Source organism: Athalia rosae, chromosome 3 (genome assembly GCF_917208135.1).
Source record: "Athalia rosae chromosome 3, iyAthRosa1.1, whole genome shotgun sequence".
Lineage (NCBI taxonomy): Eukaryota > Metazoa > Arthropoda > Insecta > Hymenoptera > Athaliidae > Athalia > Athalia rosae.
In genome coordinates, this window is record NC_064028.1 from 2,675,588 (window position 1) to 2,693,049 (window position 17,462).

The window sequence follows — 17,462 nt, forward strand, 5'->3', positions numbered from 1 at the left end:
AGTCATCTGGAATCACAGCGATCGTTAATCATTCAGAGTAGAGTTCCTTGTTTAAAGTGACGATCCACGTCAGCGTTGTTTCAGCTCGAAACGTTCAAACCAGACGAAACGAACAACTTTAATCTCAGAATTGATTGAAGGATTTTTTCAGTGTTGTAATCGTTGGCAATGCCCTGGGGCATCTCATGTTCTACGATAGACAATTGAAGTTGATTTTTTCGTGCCAGAAATTTGGTCTGGATGAAATTAATTCGATATCATTTCACCTGTCTTCCCATCGGAGAGCGCCTGAAAAAGTCGTCAGTGAATCACTTGGTATGATGGTATTTTTCGACTTATTGTTAGTGGAGATATAAGATTATTTTTCACTCAGTGGCTTCGACGAGCAGCGATTTGGACTACATTATCGATTCGGAAGATGATACTGAAGACGAAGAAGAAGAAGTTGACATCGATGAGAACCAAACGAAGGAAGTTACGTCAATGCCCAGAAGATCCAAGTACCTGATAGAAAGGGGTGAAAAATTTGCAAATCTTAGCTCAAACGTTACAATATTGGCGGATCTGGGCCCGGAAATTCAACCAGAGGGTAATCAAGTTCGCCCAGAGGTCCAAGCGATCAGCAAGCGCCCTGATAACGTACCTCTAGACTATACACTCAAACGAAATCCATTTTGTGTGGAAGATTTCATTGTCTGTAAGCCTTGAAAAGTGTTTGAATTGTGCATTACGAGTTACGTCCATCCACAGAGACATTCTCTCATCCATACAACTTCTTCCAGCTACAGTTACGTCCAGAATTGCTAGAATCGAGATCCGTCGTCTCAAATGTCATTTCATCCTCCACCAGTCTGAGGCAGCCGTTACAGCCCTCGATACGCATCCCGACAGGTTTATTCAAATCCAAAGAGTCACTGATCGAAATTTGTTCAAGCCACAATATATTCTTGCAGGGATCTTTTTGTGACCGGAAATATGGTGGGGCGTATTTCCCTCTACGAGTACAACAACCATCACCTTTTGGTCTCAAAACAAACTCCAGCGTTACCATCCTTCGAGGAATTAATTGCTCGTGATGTTACTGGCTTGATAACGGATCACGTCACTTGTCCGCAACATCATCAGAGCCTGACGGGAGTCACGGCTCTGAAATTTTCACCTAATGGTTGGATAATTCTTTCTACGTTGCAGGCTTACAAAATCTTGTACTCGACTTACCTTTTTTCATCATTTCTAGGCCGGGAGTTGGCTTGTGGTATGCAGAGTGGTGCCTTATGGATTCTGCATCCCGATACCTTGGATGCGGAATGGGAAATTCCATTCAAGCACTCTTCGAGGTCTCTCCTTGATATTGTATTTTCAGAAAATTCTGATTACATGGCGTACAGGGTACGTTCCACCGTGTCCACCGGTGTCACGTGGACAGACCATTTCAGTTACCGAATTTACTCTCAGGATGACGGCACTGCAATTGGAGCTTATCGTTACATAGAGCCACACAAAGCTGAGGACATTTCTGGGGGGTGGAAATTTTTGGGAAAACTACATTCTCACTCTTTACCAATAAGAGAGGTTCTTTTCGGACCAGCGTACAGTGGTAGCTCTGTTCCTAGGCTGTTCAGTATCTCCGAGGACCGTAATTTGATCGAATATGATCTGGAAACTAGGTACAATCGATTATGAAAATACACCTTAATTCATAAACTCTTTGAGAATTCATTGTATTCGAATACAGTGGACCATATCCGGAGCCTGGCTTGAAAATTTTGAAAACTGTTCGTGTCGAACATTCGGCCGTCCCTCTCAGTTTGTCTTGGTACCCCAAGTTTGAAGTGGAGAGATTTTTTGTATTCTCAAATACGGAGGTTCGTCATACTCAAATGATTAGGAAGTTAAGCTGATGTGTCAACAAGTTTTCCTTCACAGTACAAATTCAAACTATTGAACGACTGTACCAAATTGATACAAGGAACGTACCTCGGTCCCACTTTTGGCTCTCCAGTGAATAGAATTGCGGTAATAATTAGTCATCCTCAGAAATACATCTCGTTTGTTTGATCATAATTTTTTTAATATCTTTTAATAGTTTTTACCAATGAGAAATATGCACAATCAAGCTTACTTGGTGTTTTCCACGAACACTCAAATAGGCTTACAGCTACTTCCTTTCGATGGTAACCCATTTGAGATCGTGGGAATTGTCGGTCATCCCAAAATGGTAATTCGTGGAACATAGTTTGAACGTTTTTCACTTCTCAGAGACAAAATCACAATAAATTTTTTCAGATCACTCGAATATGTACCAGCTTTTGCGGCGGGTATCTCTTCACCCTCGGTTACAATGACCCCTGCGTTTTAATGTGGAAGATTTATCCCCGGTAATCCAATTGCGTGAAAATATTTCTGTTCATGATCATAAAACGTGGATATATTTTTTTCTGGAATTCGATTTTCTAGGGCAGTGGACGTCATGGCTAAACTAGGCGGTCAGAGTCTCTCCCCTTTTTATTGTATGATCGACGGAGGGCAGGAGGGTTGGCTCTTGAACGAAATGCAGGATTTGTTTTATTACGCTCAGATATTACACCAAGGAGAAAAGACGACTGCTAGTCGTATAGTGACAGACAAAGTGCCCATTGCACAACTGCCAAACCTTATGAGGGCTGTCGGTTATTATCCCGACTCTAACGAAGTAGGTCCGCTGCGGGTTAATCAAAGTTTATGCGTTATGCATAATGTCTTTTACTCTGTTTTTTTTTTTTTCAATTGCCGAATTCAGGTAGAGGAGCTCATGACAGAGGTAGTTTTTAAGAATTACGCTAAGACCGGGCAGTTGGTTGAAGAAATTACTTTCGAAGAGTTTGTTAAATTGTATGTAAACTATCGTCCAGTGTTCGGTCTCTCGATGGAACACGTGAGAAGATCATTCGCCGCATTTTGCGATACTGAAATGGAGAAGGATCTAGTTATAACTAGAGAAAAGTTTATCGAAATATTAACCACGCTGGGTAAATATCATCACTTAAATTTAACCAGCAACAAAAAATAGGAAATAACTAAATATTGATAATTCTTACGTGGAAAAACCTCAATTAGGAGATCGCATGACCGTCAGTCAGGCACATGATACCCTCAGACTTCTGATGCCGCAAGAGGAAAGAGAGAACAAAGCTGTAGATCTAAACTTCTCCTTTTTACCTGCGGTAATTTACTGTACTGATTGCTTGCACTAGACACAAATATTCTGAAACTAAGTCAGTGATAGGATAAAACAAGAGGTTGATACAAATATGATTACTTATAATAGTGTATTGTTTTATGGTACAGGATATATCTTACAAAGATTTTGCTGTGGGCATCTTGGGGATCGAACCTGTAGAGGAAATGAATTCTTCCTCGCCAGGCAAGGATATTCCACAGACACATTAATTCAACACGCATAGCTGAATCATCCCTAAAGCGTCATAATTGCTGCAGGTTCAAAATCATCATTTGCAAAAAAACGTTCAATCATCATTTAGTTCAGTTTTCGGATCCCACGAGCTGACAATGGCTGCGATTCTTATTTTGATGATTTTAAATTTATTATAAAATTTCAATCCCTATTTTGATAATACGAGATCATCTACTACCTAGTATATGTATGTGTGTATAGGATCGCAGTAAAACTGTCGTAGCTAATTATTTATTGAATACCGATTTAATTAGTACACAGTTTGGATATTATTAATATTTAATTAGACAATAAAAATTTGCGGAATGTTGCAAAACAATTGTTGATTATTTGAAAATTCATCAACCGATCCTATTAGATTTAGCAAATCTTGACGTTATTTTAAAGTAGATTATCATCATTATTAGTTTCTTTGATTTTAAAATTAAACAATTTTTCGATGAATTCTTTTTAACATATCTTTCTCACATCGACTCGCCTTTTTTTTAAGGTTGTACTAATATTTACTTCAGTTCTTGCACGGTGGGTTTAAGACCCTCGTACCAATCTTATCACGCCTAATTAAGTTAACTGCAGATTGAATTCGAGGATGTATCTTTGAATAATTGCTGATGAGGCTTGAGTACAGGCAGAGACTGTTGGATCCGTATGGCGACACTTTTGCACGAATAGGTAAAAGAAAAGCAACTGCAAATTGAAATTAACGCGTGAATAAGTAGAGGATAACAAAGCAAACATTACACCTCTATGATTATATCTTCATCTTACAATGGCTGCTTGGATGACTTAAAAATACCATAAAATACATAATAATACGCCAAGAACTTGATAACGTAAATATATACCTATATAATGTTAACAATTTAAATTGACATAGAACATAAATTGTTCATGCTATACAGTTGTAATGATGAATAAGCTTTGAACGCCATCGAAATAACATCCATCGTAAATAATGAACCGAGAGGAAGAAACACAAGAATAAACTGTGGAATAGAAAAGTCTGTAAGATATGTTTATCGCTGCTCAGTTTTATCCTATGCCAAATTAACATAATGATTTCCGAATAGATTTCCACAGGTACGCACTCATACACACGGTGAAGTCATTTGATTTGATTTCATTTTTCGTTGTTTATCGCACATTTTCCAACTGCTTGACTACCTGCATTCTTGATAGCAGCAGTTATACCATCATTGACTGATTTTTAATTATTCATTAATTCAATTACTTTCAAGATAATTGATTCGCTTGTTCCTTGGCGAACAATTTTCAAGTGGCAAATTACACGTAAAATAAATAATATTATGCTAGGTACGCGCGACGATGTGAAAAAAATTAGAGTAACAAATAATTTAAGATTTATCCATAATGGCCAATTCCAAACCATGTTGCTTAAACCCAAAGAAGAGTCTCGAAACATAACATCAATGGAAATTATAAACTTGTACGTGTAAAACGGAATTAGATGTATACTATACGAATAGCGGCCTAGACACTGCCAGCAGTGCCGCCAGCAGCTAGATTAGTAGTCATCTTATGGGTTTCGCAGTAACCGTCCTAAATCCTCGAAATTCACAAACTTCCATCTTCACCTCTGCCTTGAACCAGACCTCTTCTATAGCGTATGCGAGCTAGTCTCTAAGATTCTATGACCTACCTAAAGTAATTTACATCGATGTCATTAAAAGGAGTACAAATAAATTTACACTGAAACTTCGATTCATTGTTATAAACTCTAGGGCATATTTACATTTATGTACAAACAGTTGTTGATTTAAGAAAAATATCAACATGGAACCATCGCATTATTAACCGAGTGACGGAGAATGATGAAATAGTAAATATAGCTGTTAGCATTCCAACTTATCTTTGCAATGAACAACAATCCACCTACTCCGTCTGTTTGAAAATATTTAACAGTGAATTAATAGAGCTCTTGGAGAGAATATTTCGCACAATTGAGCTGCTCATAAAATTACAACGCTGATCCCTTTGGCGTGAACATCTCTTGGCTCTCCAACTTCTATAGCTGAATATCAATCAACTCTACCTAGCTAGTTAGCAAGCTTCAAAATAACAGGATTTAACTTGTTTATCAGCGTAATACGGATCCAATAATTTAAAATAATATTTACGACACATTCAGTCAAAATAATCATCAGTAGTGTTAACGATACCGAGCTTTTTCCGACAATCGGGGCAATACCATTTGCCCTTCGGTGGTACCATTATCCCCACACACTCAAAGTGGAACCATTCAATATTGCAATCATCTCCGTCGCAGGCTATCATCTCTGATACTTCATCATAGGGACACTGACAGTAACAATACAAGTTGTCTGTACGTTCCAATACCGGAGCATTATTTTCAGTGCTATAGGTGTGTGGCTGTGGTGGGTGATGAGGGGTTTGCTGCTGCTGATAATGATGCTGTTGCTCCTGGCGGTGGTACTGTTGTTGCTGTTGCTGATGATATTGTTGTTGCTGTTGTTGTAGTACTTGCTGTTGATCTTGAGGTGGTGATTCCACCTCAGATTCGCTAGAATCACTACTACTGTCTGCTTGTGCTTCAGATTCACTTTCGGATGGTGCAGCTGTGGGTAGAGCCTCATCATTCTTAGTTTCTGCACTATAGGAAAGTGAATTTCCAGGAAATGCCATTTGCGGAGGCGATGGCGCAGCAACTGGAGTTGTAACCCAAGATGGAGGTTCAACTTTGCGCCACTTTAATACTGGTTGCTTTTCCGATTCTTCTCCACTCGAATCGCCATAAAAACGTTTTGGAACCCGCTTCCTCTTCGAAGATCGTTTATTGTCCGTTTCTGATCCGCTACCAACGGCTTGGAGAGTACTTGACTTTGCTTTCTGGGATTCTTTACCAGAAGCTACTTCGGTGGCAGGAGTGGTGAGGTTTGGAGTGGAAGATCTACTGGGTACAACGGTTATAAAAGCTGGCGATGACGAGGCAAATCCAGGCTTGGTTTGGTAAAAGGATTTGGGAATGTTTAATTTTATCGATTCTACGGTGGGAGTACTAGTTCGTTGTTTTTCCCTTTCATTTTTCTTCCGTTTCTTTGTTTTCACTTTTTTCTTTGGTGGCGGAATATTTTCAAGGGGAGCAGGAATCGGAGAAGGTGCACGATTGGTATGGTGTTCGTCGGTGTCAACGAATCCATTATTGAGAGGTGCTGATACTTGTGAATCGGTAGAAGCAGGTGCCACAGCAGCAAGAAGCATTAGTTGATTGCGTTTTTCTGCTAAAAGTTTGTTGGCTAACTGTTGAGGGTGCTCATCATAGAAATCTTCATCAGTTTCGGTCTCATCTGTGTCAAGATCAGACTCTCTGAGAAGGGTTTCTTTTTCAGGAGGATGTACAGGGGCGCATGTTTCGGCAGCATCTGTACCATTTTCTATTTGTAATGGTTCAGCTTGGCTTGGCTGGGGCTCTGGTTCCACAGAATCAGATTTGGTTCGTTTTGCCAGTTCCTTAGCCTTTCTTCGATCCTTACGATTCGATTGTTTGCGTGGTGACCCTTCTGACGCGGAGCTATCAGAGTCAGAACTACTTGATGAACTCGAAGAAGTTCCAGAAGATGAACTACTGCAGCTACAATTTGTTCCACACGAGCAACTAGAATCGCTATCACTTGATGATTCACTAGAAGATGTACTTCCACTTTGTTTTTTCTTTCGCGGCGTTTTAGGCTTCTTCTTACCACCCTCATTTTCCCCTCCTGTAGTCAGAGCAGTGTCCAACTGTGTACCGGGACTTTGTGGAGGTTTTCCAATGTAGTCGTGTTCCTCGCCAAGAGTATTGTTACCCTCTGATCTTGATGGCCCTTCTCCTCCAGGCAGCGTATCCAATTTTTCCTTCTCGGTGGGAATTACGCAGTAATCATGGTCTGCCAATATAATTTGGCGTAATAATTCTAACTCAGCCTCTCTTTCTTTTTCCGGGTTCTTAGAAGACTCTTTCATTTCAAGACTAGCGGTGTACGACTTGAAATTATCCCAAATCCCATCAATTATTTGGACCTCATCTTTTTTCTCATCTTCGTTAGGATCAATATCCATTTTAGTTACATTGGGCTCGTCAAGTAGCGACTCAGCTGGTTCAACAGACTTTTCATCTTCAGCAACTTTCTTCATTTCGAGTTTATCCTCAGAAGTCACAATTTTTTCTATTTCCTTAGTATGCTCATCTTTCTCGTTATCACTATCAGAGTCACTGTCCGAAGATAGATTCAAGGGTGGTAAATCATAGACATCTACAACTTTTTTTACAGTTTCTTTAGCATCCTTAGACTTGTCTAGCGATTCCGATGCTGGTTCATCGCTGGTTAATTTTTCCTTCACTTCATCGGGAGGCAGCTGGGCATCACCTTGATCAGTGACTTCCATTTGGACATTAACTATTTCCTTGTGGATTTCTTGATGTTTGAGCAGCAGCTTGTTCGATATGAATTGTGCCGCGCAATTATTGCAACTGTGAGGTGTATCTCCAGAATGTAATCGTTTGTGTACTTTTAAAGCAACTGCACGAGAAAAACTGGAGCCACATTCTTCACAGACAAAGGCTGTTGGTGGTATGCAAAAGTGATAGACATGGGGCCATTTTTTCTGTAGACACTTTTTACAAAGAACACTTTCTGTGCCGTGTTTCCAAAAAAGATGCTTTGTTATGTCCGGTTTATTCCTGTAAGCTATACCACATCTGTAACATAAATGATGGAGTTTGTGTTTCCACACATGATTGGATAGCCGCTGTTGATTTCCAGTGGCTTCTAAGCAGACGTCGCATGCGTGATGCCGTTTTCTAAGGTGCACCATTAGTCTGAACGCAGAAGGTAAATTATTGATAGGGCAGAGACAGCAGCGGTACTTGACGTTTATGTTTGGGGAATAAACCCCTGGACATAAGTGGCACAGCAATTCGCTATAACTGTAGAATGTTGATTTACACATAATACATATCAATATAGTCTTCTGATGCATTTTTCGATTGTGTAAATATAATTCCTTGTGTACAGAGGAGTGGAAGCGACAATGAAAGCATTCGTAAGTTCGAGTGTTTGGAACATTGTAGGTCCCTTCCACAGTGTTGTAGCTGTCCAAGTTAAAGTAGTATGCTTCGACCTCATGCAGAGCCTTTTTTATCCTAGACGTAAACTGCTCTCTCTGAATAATAATTGCTGGATGTTGAGGAAGGAACCTATGCTCCGCAAGCATGTGAAGACCTAGCTGCTTTCCATTCACGGCTATTTGGCGGGCATGATTACAGTAGACACAAGTTGAACTGGCTGCATCTATGCAGTATTTCAGAAGCATTTCGATTTCAAGACTCTCCATGGTGCCTTGGACATTGAGATCTATACTTGGGACTTCCTCTCCTGCTAATATAATTCCATCTGTTTCAAACTCACTCTTATCCTGGTTCATGCTTTGTGATATATCACTGCAGGCTTCAACTGTTTTATCTGCTTCTTGGGCTTCTACTTCAGTTTTCTCTGGAGTGACGTCGACTACAGCTAATTTCTCAGAGTCACTGTCGCTCTCTCTTTCGTTCAAACGATAACTACCGGCGCTATCTTTCTCACGTTCTGATACATTTGGCGTTTTCTCTTCTGATGTAGAACCATTACCATTATTATTCTCCTCTGATTCCCTGCTTGTATCGCAATTCGCACTGCTGTTAACTGGAGCATTTGTCGTTGCCACGGAAAACTTTGATACTCGGTTTGTACAGATCTTAATCACCAGACTTCTATCAGTCGCTGACACAGAATTAAAAGATACCGAGATTTGAGATTCACTGGGATCGTCATTCGTTTCTTCTTTTTCAGTCGACTCTTCTAGTTCATCTCCTTCTCCAGTTTCATCATGTTCCTCAGTTTCTGCTGATTCATCCAGTTGACTTTCTTTTAAATTGACTTCTGCCATTTGTGCTTGGTGTTGAGGACTAAATAATGAGTGTGCCGATGGTTTAGCAACAGAATTGTCAGAAACTTGAGATTCTGCATCATCATCACCAGCATCTTGAGAAGGTGATGTCTTACTATCTTTTCTATCTTCACTGTCCAATACATCTTTCACTGGGCTTTCTGAATTTAATCGCTCATCCAGCTCTACATTGCCACTCAATGATTCTGCTCCTTCTTCACCTGTCGAATCCATGTTCTTTGCTACTTCATTCACATTGGAAATGTTCTCAACTTCTGAGTTCCTATTTTCTGAAACTTGGTTGGGATCTTCGTGAAATCGCGACACTTCCATGATTGTTTCAGTCACACTATCGTAACACTCTTTGACATCACTCGGCAATTCACTGTTTGTGACTTTTTCGTGATGGTTTTCACTTTGACCAATTGCATGGTTTGAATCTACTCCTTCGACATACCTTGAAACTTCCATAATCGTTTCAGCAACTGTGTCTCTGGACGAATCGATTTTCAACCCACTGTTGGAGCTCTCACTTGTTGAACGATCAATTTCGTCTTCGTCTTGATGTCTCAAAGGTGGTTGAACTCGATTATCTATCACTGGGATTTCGGTTGACTTCTGATGAGAAGGACTAGCAGTCTTCAATGAATCACTTGACTTGAGCCTCTTGTTTCGACTGATTCTTTTAGAAATTCCTCTACTATTGCCAACACTCGATTGTGCATTTGTTCGGGTAGGCAAGGTACTGTCTGAGGGGTGTGAATTTACATTACCCGTTGTTAGCCTTTGTTCTATGGCCAAGGTGCAAGATGATGCATGAGAATCCGTTTCCCTACATACAGAGCACACTGTGCCAGTAGTTTGCTTTTCTGGCAATGAACAAAAGTGGTTGTAAAAGTCGTCAGTTTCAGAAAACACTTTTTCACAACTGCAGCAGATTAAGTAACACGATCCTTTAAAAGTGTCGTAAAAATCTTCAAGTGATTGAAACTCCTTTTCGGGTACACCGTGTTTGCTTAATAAGTGGTACGAGAGCCTTTCAGCTTGTCCAAACATTCCAAGACAAAAGAGGCATATGTGACGTTTGTGAACCTCCCTCATGTGGAGAAAAAGATTCCAATTCTCAAAATATGTGCCGCATGCAGAACATAAATAAACTTTTCGCGTAATTCTGAAGTTTGACGCTAGTGGCGTCGAAGAGGATTCAGAGCTTCCTAAAACTCCCTGCATCGGAGTCATTGCCAAAGTACAATTTCGCTGGTGCTGCTTCAGCATTGACATTGTACTGAACGTGGCCGCCGATTGACACTTGAGGCACTTATATTTTGCCGCAGGTTGAAGCCCCAAATATTGAGCGTACTCGGTAATTTTTCCTCTTTTCGTATCAGATTTTTTGTTCTTGACACTTCTCAGAGTCACGTTTGTCGGCTGTGATTTTGTTTCATTGTCATCATTTCTAGATGTAGTTGATTTGTTTTCTTGCGTCTGAGCAAGGATTCGTTTTTTAAAACCCTTGAATATTATTTTAGAATCATTACCTAGGCTTTTGTTTGCACAATCCTCACTTTCTGACAAATCACAAGTCTCTAATCTATCTGCATGAGATTGATCCGAACGTAGATTCGAGTTTACTTCACGGTTTGATTCTTGGCAGTTGATATCTTTGTGCAGATTGTTGGCCACAACACTCGTATCCATAATTTCATTGTCACCATCTCCATCTTCCATAATAATGCTAACTGCTTTTGCAGCGTCACCTGTAATTATGAATGACAATTAATTTGATAAATTATTCCAATGTTGAAAAATTCTCCTGAAAATGTTTCAAATTTATGCTTGAATGACCATTTAGGTTCATGGAACTTTGATGATAATAGATTTATATATTTGGAAAATATTTGTTTACCTTATTTTTTGCACGTATTCCTTTGACTTGATTCAACGATTTGAGAAGTGACCGAGTCTGAAGTGTGATAAAACATGGGCTACGACTGGATAAATCATGAGCGTCCTGACTCGGGCTTGAGATGGAACAAATCCAAAGAAATGAACTCGAAAGTATTTGGTCCTAGAATGAAGAACACTTCGTCTATGCAAATCTCAAGTCAATGGCTAAATTCTATCGAATCATTGTAGTGAATGGTTATGATATAATTTGATGTACCATCAAACAGTTGTTGTTAGGAAAAGAGGAATTTCGTAGGGTGATCGCGTATGCGTTGCCAGTTGTTAACAGAACAAAGTTTGGCTAGGATAAGAATTAGGATATGTCGAACCTTGGCGGTGTTTCCTTTCACAACTCAGTTTCTTTGCGTGCGAATTTAGATCCACGTACTTTCCCTGTCCCCTATACCGCGTAAGTCGACGGATATGGGGACCCTCGACGAACGACGATTGATCCCCAGTCGCTTCTAACCACTTGATTCACATGTAGATATCATGCACCACAATTACCAATCCTTGATGCGGTGTCCCTTGTTCGTTGAGTAGTATTATAAATGTTGCTGGTTAATTCCAAAGTACCGAAAAGGTTAGTAAAATGGCGTCAATATCAATGAATGCGGCTCCGTCCGCGCGGTCCGCGCTGTACTACATCCAACACGTATCCCAATTCCAGCAGTGATGCCACCTTTTGTCATATTCCTCTCGTCGAGCCCATTGAAACGGGACTCGAGGGGTGCCCAAGGGATTTCGCGAAGAACTCCGGGTGTTACAACCAGAATATCACAAATTACAACAGCTTCTTTCTTGACGTAAATTCACCTCAGGATCCCCACGCCGCATTCCACACGTAGGCATTACAAACTCTTTACACTTTCAACGCTGCTATTTCGTCTGGTTTCGGAATCTCTTTCAGTCTTAACTACGTGTATTATTCGCGAACGCACACCTACACCAAGATATGGTGTACCTATGCGTCGTTACTCTGCCTGTCGTACAACGGCTATGACGACGAGACTACAGTCGACGGCGATACAATCCTAAAATATGCCCTATCGCGAGCGAATCACGGTGCGTGGGTGGGCGGAACGCGACCTACCAGCACATCTGCGGGTGCGTAGACTTCGTCTTAACTTCCAATTAAAGGGATGATTTTCTACTAAAATCAGTTCAAAAGAACGGAGGACTAGCTGCTTTCAACTACCCTGAATACCGAATGTTTGGAAATACCTCACAATCGTCCACGAGGTGTCTTGATGAGACGATTCGAACAGTCGAAAGCCGACTGTGCAACCCCGGCGTCCACTTCTGTTGAACGCAACAACGAGAAAAGTTACCCCTCCAAACTTTCGTCGCAATTTATATATGTCGCTCTCCTACATGGTTTAACATTTCCTTAAATACTATAGGGTACATTTTTCTCGCGGATTGCAGTTCATCCATGCAATACACCGTCTCAATCGTATTCGCTCCTCTGATCTCTTTCAATAAATTTTTTGAATTTTTTAGGTTAGCATACCACCATGGGATTTGGGATGTATGACGAGGGGTATCGACAAAATTTGTAGTTAGATTAAAATGATTAAAAACGCGTCGCAGATGGCACCGCTCCTCATTTCTCCGAACAACGTTGCTGTATTTAGAAACCCCCGACCACTGAACTCTTCAAGTTGACGGTTGCCGCTTTCGCAAACTATTTTTAATTGCCTATCGCTCGTTTGTTATAATTTTTTGATATTGCATCAATTTGATTTACTGATGAAACGGACGAAACGCTGACTCAGTATTTCGGTAAACATGGTTCAATCGCTGGAAGATGTATTGGGTGAGCAAGCCAAGAAACTTGTGGAGCTAAGGATGGCATCGAATCTTATACTGAGCACGAGAAGTGAGTAACGTGATATTCCCTCCTTCCAACCGGTCTACGAATCGACAGATCTACAAATTAATAATCATCTTTCATGAAATCTGATTATTTAATTATTATAGGTCATTCGAGTATTCAAGAGGAACTGGCGGGGGTGCAGGAAGAAGTATCTTCACTGAAAGCTGAATTGCGATTGGCTAGAGGTGATTTGCAAGTATTAAATCTCCAGAATGGCTCATTAAAGGTATTGAATTTTCTTTGATTGGCTCCGTGGTATCCAGACTTTCACACATGACAGTTTTTGTTTGTTGATATTTCAGAAATTATCAGTGCTTTTAGAGTCATTGAACGCAAAGATCATTCATATGGAGAATAATGTACCATCTGACTATCTGCGCAATTTTGGAACCTTGTCAGGAATGACAGATATATCACGCATGGGGGTAAAAAAACCAAGCCAAGAAAGTTTTACCCCGCACTCCGTACATACCTTGTCAGCAATCAAACAGAATGATAGATACGAAGAACACCACAACTGTAAAATGACACTGTTCAATGAACCTACCACCTGTTATCCAGAGCTGAGCTTAATAACCCAGGAAGAGTTCAACCAATTGCCCAAGTATATGATCGGCAGACAGACTTTGGAAACTCTGAATAATTTCTTGGTCACCATTAATTCCATTCTCAAGGCAAAATACAGCCTTTTAGCTCTAGGGAAAAACGGGGCTAAAAAAAAAGGAGAATTCGATTTATACATGAGCTTCAGAAGCCAAGAAAGCACTGATGCAAAGGGAAAAGGTTACTTCTGTTTCTATACTCCTAACATTTTATACTGGTATTAGGATTACTAAGTTTCATCACACTCCGCAGGAAAGGTGTATTTTTTTACTGCTGAGGACTATCACCGGCAGACCAAGACAAAGCTCGATAAGACGAAATTGAACTTATTAACAGTCTTAAGACATTGCAAACGCCTGCGGGAAGTGAGGGCAGCAAAAGCTATACAATATGCAGTTTTTGAATCGCTAAACTTGCAAGATAATCATAACTAGCCGTTATCTAATTATTAAATGAATTCAATTATATACAGTGTACATTACGAAAATATTTTTTTACTGTTTCATAAAAGTTATATCATACATAATGTGCGAATTTTCTTACTTGAATATTGAAGGGTTTAAATATTACCCAAAATGGCACCTGCTATATCTTGTTTCTGGTTCGTTCATTCAAAACAGTTGAAGATACCCCAGAAACAGTTGTTTCCATGGTGATGTGTTTTTAAAACAAAACAAAATCAACGCATCACTATTAAAGAAGCTGGATCTTGGGAGCACCAGAAATTTCGATTCATACAATACATTTTCTAAGTTTGCCATGAAAGATCTTTGACACACTGACTTCTTTTCAAGGATAAGGTAATCTGCTCTCACAGTATTCTGAACTTTTTCAACTTGAAAGTTGTATTGAAGTAAAGCATTGGTTATACTTTCCCATGGATGGGTTATAAGAGTAGCATTTTTTTATCTTTTGGAATACAACAATGACAGACAAGTAAATCCCAACATCCTGATGGAATTATTTTTTCTTCTATGTAGATGTTGGAAGTAGAGTCTTTGAGCACGCTGAGCAATGATGGTGATGAGATGGACCTCTTGGATGGTTCAATGATCTGGTCGCAGGAAGATCCGCTCTCATCAAATGAGATTATGAATATCGATGGAAATGTACCCACGATAGGTGATGCTGGTAATTTATTATGTAGACTTTGCGCTGGTAGAGCTGTGAATCCCATTTATATCTACTCAGAAATCGGTGAATCAATGAAACTTGCTCATAAAATGAACGTTTGTCTCAGCGTGAAGGTATGAAATGTTTCTTTAAATAACATGGCAAAAGTGAGTGTGAATTTGAATAAGAATGCGACATTGATTTCAGGTTTGTAGAACTGATCCGTTGCCTAAACAGCTCTGTCATAATTGCGTGGAGAAAATCCTGTACTGTGATGAATTTGATACACAGTGTTTGAGAGCCGAAGAGACATTGCTGACTATGCTGAAAGAGAAGCGTCGTTTTGAGATACCAGAGATCATCACAAACGAAATACTGTGTGACGAAAAGTCGTGTCCTTTATGCCTGGATGGACGAATGACGACTGGTCAACCAAACCGGAGTGATCCCAGCTATGCGGAATTATACGATAGCGACATAGTGCTTCAAAGCAGCGATGAGGAATTAGCATTTCAGGAACTATCGGCTGACAAAGATCTTGGGGAAAATTCGATTATGCTCCAATGTCTGGGAAACCGACAGCAGTACCTCAAATGTAGGGCCTGCATGAATTTATACCATACGAAAGAGACCTTAGACGGTCATAAGTGTAAACCAAACGTTCCGAGTACCTCAAGGCCATATAAATGCCCTGTTTGTTCTGTGACATTTACGTTTGAAGAGAGACTGAATTTTCACATGCAATTTCACACCGGTGCAAAGGCCTTGTATTGCGAAATCTGTAAAACAACGTTTGGTAAAGAATTGAAGCTTTTTTATCACTACAAAAGATACCATTGCGAAGATACTACGGTCTCATGTCTTCAGTGTGGAAAATTATTCGAAAATCAAGAACATTTAAGAATTCATGTTTGCATCGATGGTAAAACGAGGCCCCATGTCTGTGACGTTTGCAACAAGGGCTTTTCGGATGGATACACTTTAAAACGACACATTGTTACTCACCTACCAGAAAAACCCTATAAATGTGGTCAATGCTCTAAAAGTTTTACCCAAAAGTCAAGACTCAACAAACACGTAGCTGGACACGAAGTTGTCATAGAAGAATCGCAGATTGTATGGAAATGTGTTCAATGCGGGGAGGCCTTTAGTACCTGCAACGAGGCGGACAACCACTACAAAATACATGATGACAAGATAATTCTAATTGAGGAACTCTCAACATCCAAAATGTACCAGTGTGAATACTGTAACAGTTTTTTCACCGATCTCGACAGTTTGAAAGCGCACCAGACTCAACACGTTGTCGAGAAACCATACTCTTGTAACATATGTGCTACTTTTTACAAGTCTTTTGCAGAAGCGGTTTTACATTGGAAGGAACACCCAAGGATTTTTAAAGTTGCTGTGGCGTTTTCATGTACTAGGTGTAGCAAAGATATAAAGGAACTATCTCTTCTATATAAACATAAGCAGAAAAGACATCAGTATCTGCCACAAAGATCAGATACAGGTGAAATGAAGTTTCTCTGCGAATTGTGCGGAAATACCTTTGATAAAATGAAAGATATACAGGATCATGAGAAAGAGCAATGTTCAAAGTTTCCCTGTGATATCTGCGGCAGCCTCTTGCCCACTGCTAATTCTCTGAATGCTCATAAACGACGCCACAGTGGGCTCAGGCCCTATGTTTGTAATATTTGCGGAAAAAGTTACACCCAATCAAGCCACATGTGGACGCACAAAAGGTTTCACATGGGTGTTAAACCCTATGCATGTGAGTACTGCGATCAAAGATTTACAATTAAACCAGATCTTGCTGATCACACAAGAAAGAAGCACACAAGGGAAAGACCTTTCAAATGCGATGTATGTAACAAAGCTTTTCTGACTGGGTCTGTCTTTTATCAGCACCGTCTGATCCACAGAGGAGATCGTAGGTACAAATGCCACTACTGTGAAAAAGCTTTCACTAGGACTGAGGCATTGAATAACCATATTAAGATTCATACCGGTGAAAAACCTCACGCTTGTGATGTCTGTGGTAGATGCTTCAGGCAAAAAGGTGACATGCGGAAGCATAGGCGCACTCAACATGTATCTAAACATGAAATTGTGTGAAATCTTAAAGTTCAACCAAGGAGCCTGACTGATGAAGTCTACGACGTCTGGGATCTGTTTTAAAGCTGGGATTACGAATTTTGTCTTTCTGTTTTGTATTTTTTCTAAAATAGTTGTTAATTGATAAGCTTTGAGGTTGAATCATAAGCATAGAAATTCTGTAAAAAAACTTTTAATCCATGCAGTTTATACATGTATCTAAGGCAGCATATAAAGTGACGTTTTTTTGCAAACCTAGGATAAGTGCCTTTGAAAATTTTTAATCTCGACACGGAAATTTTGAACGGCGCCGCGAACACCGCAATCAATGAACAGATACCATCAGATACGAGCAGCACTGAAATGTATCGAGCAGACAGGCAGAGTGCCTGCGCATCGCGCATGAAACGACAGGTGATCATT

General features: G+C 40.0%; 4 protein-coding genes and 1 long non-coding RNA gene across 7 annotated transcripts; 3 read left to right on the plus strand and 2 right to left on the minus strand.

Moving 5' to 3' along the window:
- The first annotated feature begins 179 nt into the window (after window positions 1-179).
- LOC105686160 (cilia- and flagella-associated protein 251-like) lies at window positions 180-3,469 on the plus strand. Of its 2 annotated transcripts, XM_048652059.1 has the most exons (14): window positions 180-315; window positions 374-697; window positions 783-891; window positions 954-1,165; window positions 1,238-1,389; window positions 1,456-1,667; window positions 1,736-1,865; window positions 1,927-2,016; window positions 2,087-2,218; window positions 2,287-2,378; window positions 2,458-2,692; window positions 2,780-3,008; window positions 3,097-3,203; window positions 3,328-3,469. In XM_048652059.1, exons 1-14 carry the CDS (start codon window positions 186-188, stop codon window positions 3,427-3,429), a joined length of 2,256 nt encoding a protein of 751 aa, XP_048508016.1. In that variant the 5' UTR covers window positions 180-185; the 3' UTR covers window positions 3,430-3,469. The 2 variants fall into 2 exon arrangements, with proteins under 2 accessions (XP_048508016.1, XP_048508015.1); XM_048652058.1 differs by having other exon boundaries at window positions 1,238-1,667.
- Window positions 3,295-12,060, minus strand: LOC105686560. 2 transcript variants are annotated; one of them, XM_012401495.3, is made up of 3 exons: window positions 11,674-12,060; window positions 11,304-11,465; window positions 3,295-11,154 (listed from the first exon to the last, which is right to left on the minus strand). In XM_012401495.3, exon 3 carries the CDS (start codon window positions 11,123-11,125, stop codon window positions 5,600-5,602), a length of 5,526 nt encoding a protein of 1,841 aa, XP_012256918.2. In that variant the 5' UTR covers window positions 11,126-11,154; window positions 11,304-11,465; window positions 11,674-12,060; the 3' UTR covers window positions 3,295-5,599. The 2 variants fall into 2 exon arrangements, with proteins under 2 accessions (XP_012256918.2, XP_012256919.2); XM_012401496.3 differs by having other exon boundaries at window positions 11,562-12,060.
- Window positions 12,061-13,080: 1,020 nt separating this feature from the next.
- Window positions 13,081-17,454, minus strand: LOC125500216. The gene is made up of 2 exons (XR_007277456.1): window positions 17,295-17,454; window positions 13,081-13,276 (listed from the first exon to the last, which is right to left on the minus strand). It is a non-coding gene; the product is annotated as an uncharacterized LOC125500216 (long non-coding RNA).
- On the plus strand, window positions 13,085-14,352 carry LOC105686561 (spindle and kinetochore-associated protein 1-like). The gene is made up of 4 exons (XM_012401497.3): window positions 13,085-13,226; window positions 13,328-13,449; window positions 13,526-14,006; window positions 14,079-14,352. The coding sequence occupies exons 1-4, from the start codon at window positions 13,136-13,138 to the stop codon at window positions 14,258-14,260; spliced, it is 876 nt and encodes a 291-aa protein (XP_012256920.1). The 5' UTR covers window positions 13,085-13,135; the 3' UTR covers window positions 14,261-14,352.
- Window positions 14,494-17,296, plus strand: LOC105686161 (zinc finger protein 271-like). The gene is made up of 3 exons (XM_012400785.3): window positions 14,494-14,626; window positions 14,807-15,073; window positions 15,147-17,296. The coding sequence occupies exons 2-3, from the start codon at window positions 14,807-14,809 to the stop codon at window positions 17,058-17,060; spliced, it is 2,181 nt and encodes a 726-aa protein (XP_012256208.1). The 5' UTR covers window positions 14,494-14,626; the 3' UTR covers window positions 17,061-17,296.
- Window positions 17,455-17,462: the final 8 nt, after the last annotated feature.